At 37.7% G+C, this 2449-nt stretch overlaps 1 protein-coding gene and 1 pseudogene across 1 annotated transcript in view; one reads left to right on the top strand and one right to left on the bottom strand.

Annotated features, from left to right (window-relative positions):
• The window catches only part of ADAMTS16 (ADAM metallopeptidase with thrombospondin type 1 motif, 16), a 253436-nt gene extending 252459 nt beyond the window's left edge, over nucleotides 1-977 (bottom strand). Inside the window, exon 1 of the mRNA XM_006874965.1 lies at nucleotides 660-977. Coding sequence (XP_006875027.1) covers nucleotides 660-923 — 264 coding nt within the window. The 5' untranslated portion in view covers nucleotides 924-977. The remainder of the gene's footprint in view (nucleotides 1-659) is intronic.
• Nucleotides 978-1310: 333 nt separating this feature from the next.
• Nucleotides 1311-2449, top strand: part of LOC102841688 — a 12724-nt pseudogene continuing 11585 nt past the window's right edge.

The following is a 2449-nucleotide window of genomic DNA, read 5'->3' as shown; positions in this document are numbered from 1 at the left end:
ATGTCAACATGGTCAGTGAGTTGAATACAATTGCACTTCTTAAAATGAAAAGTTTTATACAGATTCAATAATGAGTCAGAAAGTCAGAGTAATTCTGAAAATCCTGAAGACGTAAGTATAATCAGAACTTGCCACATGTTCTGATGTACAATTTTCAACCCAAATTGCTCAGTCACAATTTCACGAGACAAAAATAAACAACAAAATAGAGTAGTATAGACACAACTTCCAAATAAGGAAAATAATCTGCACAACGGATTTCCAAATAAAAGCCCCAAGCCCACCATCACCATGCCAATTCTGTTTCATAGCAACCTTGCAGGAGAGAGCAGAAATGCTCCAGAGTTCCCAAGGCTCTAAGTTTACTAAAGTTCTCTCCCTCATCTGTTTCCCCTGCAGCAGCTGATGGGTTTGAATCATCAGCTTTCAGCTAGCAGTCCAATGCTTAACTCCCTGCACCACCAGGATTCCTTACAATATATTTGCAAAATATTATTAAGTAATTTATTTTACCTTTCGCAGATCAAAAAAATGTGTACTGCAGTAGCAAAACACACGCAAATGTTTCACAGGAAATCGTACCTTCATACATCACAGTTGATGCATCTATGGAGAACTGAAATTGAGCCTTCACCGGAGATGGTGAGACCAATACTCACCAAACCTTGGCAGGTTGAGAGAGCCACTGAGGAGTTTTTGTGGGATCTCAAGGATCCTTGATAAAAGCAGAAATCCTCTCGTGGCATCGTCTGCACTGATTTCGTGTGTCCCTTTCCCAGTGTCTGCACAATAAATCCAGGGGCCACCAGGTTGCTGGATGTTTTCAGATCCATGTGGAAGTCATGTCCAAATCCTCTCAGACGAAGGTGAAGGGCATCAGTTCCCAGCTGGTCCACTGACCTTTTCCTTCGCTGATGGTGCATGATTTCATGGGACACATAATCTCCATTATGGTCAACCTCATACGCAGATACAAGGTCATATTCTGAAAGCAAAACCAAGAAGCAGCTAATTTCAGAATTCTGAAAAGAATCAGAAAGTTTCAGAATATCATTTATTACCAGGTGAAGTGGGTTGAATGATGACATGCTCTGCCAGAAATCTGTCATCTGAGAACCTCAATTTTGTTGTTGCTAAGCGCTGTAGAGTTAGTTCTAACTCAGAGCAATTCTGTATAGGGTTTCAAGGAGGAGCTGGTAGATTTGAACTGTCAACCTTGTGGTTTACAGTCCAGTGCTGATCATATAGCACCATACCAGGAGTCCAAGAACCTCAGAATAGTCACTTATTTGGAATAAGGGTCTTCGTATATGCAACTAAGGTAAACATCTCATCTTGGATTAACGTGGTCCTTAAATCCAGTGTCAGTGTCTTTGTGAGATACAAACAATAAGAAACAGACAGACACACAGAAGAGTAAATAATATGAAGGAAGAGACAGATTTGTATGATGTTTCTACAAGCCAAATAATGCAAACCAAGGTTGGCCAGAAGACCACCACAAGCTAGGAGAGAGCCAAGGGACAGATCCTCCCTCACAGCCAACTGAAGGAACCCACCCTGCTGACTCCTGGAATTTGAACTTCTTGCTTACAGATCTGTCACAGAATATATTCCTGTTGTTTTAAGGTAGCCCATTTGTGATATTTTTGTGTCAGACCAGGAAACCCACGTATCCGATAACACTTTCATTCTATCAGAAATGGAGGAAAATTTAGCATATATTCATTTTCAAGTTAAAATTGAGCATTAATTAAATTTAGACTTAAAAGACAAAATTTTAAAGATGGATTTTAGGTAATTCGCAATTGTCTTTGTAAAATGCTATTTTCAGGACATTCAATTCTGTGACACATATTAAGAAAAAATATAATTGCAAAATAAATTGAGATGATATTTGAAAAACTACTTATCGAGATTTGGTAATTATCAGACAGAAAAGTTTTGTACAGTACTTAAGACATTCCTTTAGGTGTATTCTTTTCATTTTTGTAAATATTTTCATGGAGCTGGATAAGAAGTTTCAACTTGGAAATACACGTATTTTTTTTTTAGAAAATTGGTTAGAATAAAAATATGCTGTAAATTTTTGCTGCTTTTTTAAAAGAAATATTTAATATAAAATTTTAATATACAAGAGAAATGGCAAAAAAAGAAGGGACTTCTAAAATGGAATTTTAAAGATAATGAAATTTTTTCTACCAATGTTTTAAAGGCCACTGGTATACACATATCCCAGGTTTCCCAGATGGTCACATTGGAAATGCTCACATGGTCCATTTCAGGTCGCAATTATGGGTCTGGATTCTTGATTCTTGGTCAGATTTTAACTTGAAGGCCTTTCAAATGCATGTCCCATGCTCTTTACCATTTCACTTGGTGTGCTTTCGTCCTGGAGCTGCCATAGCAAAGTACTGCCAACTGGGTGGCTTATAATGATGCTGTTGTT

The sequence above is a fragment of the Chrysochloris asiatica genome, unplaced genomic scaffold (assembly GCF_000296735.1).
Source record: "Chrysochloris asiatica unplaced genomic scaffold, ChrAsi1.0 scaffold00307, whole genome shotgun sequence".
Lineage (NCBI taxonomy): Eukaryota > Metazoa > Chordata > Mammalia > Afrosoricida > Chrysochloridae > Chrysochloris > Chrysochloris asiatica.
The sequence above is the reverse complement of the archived record's forward strand: the minus strand, read 5'-3'. Positions and strand labels throughout refer to the sequence as shown.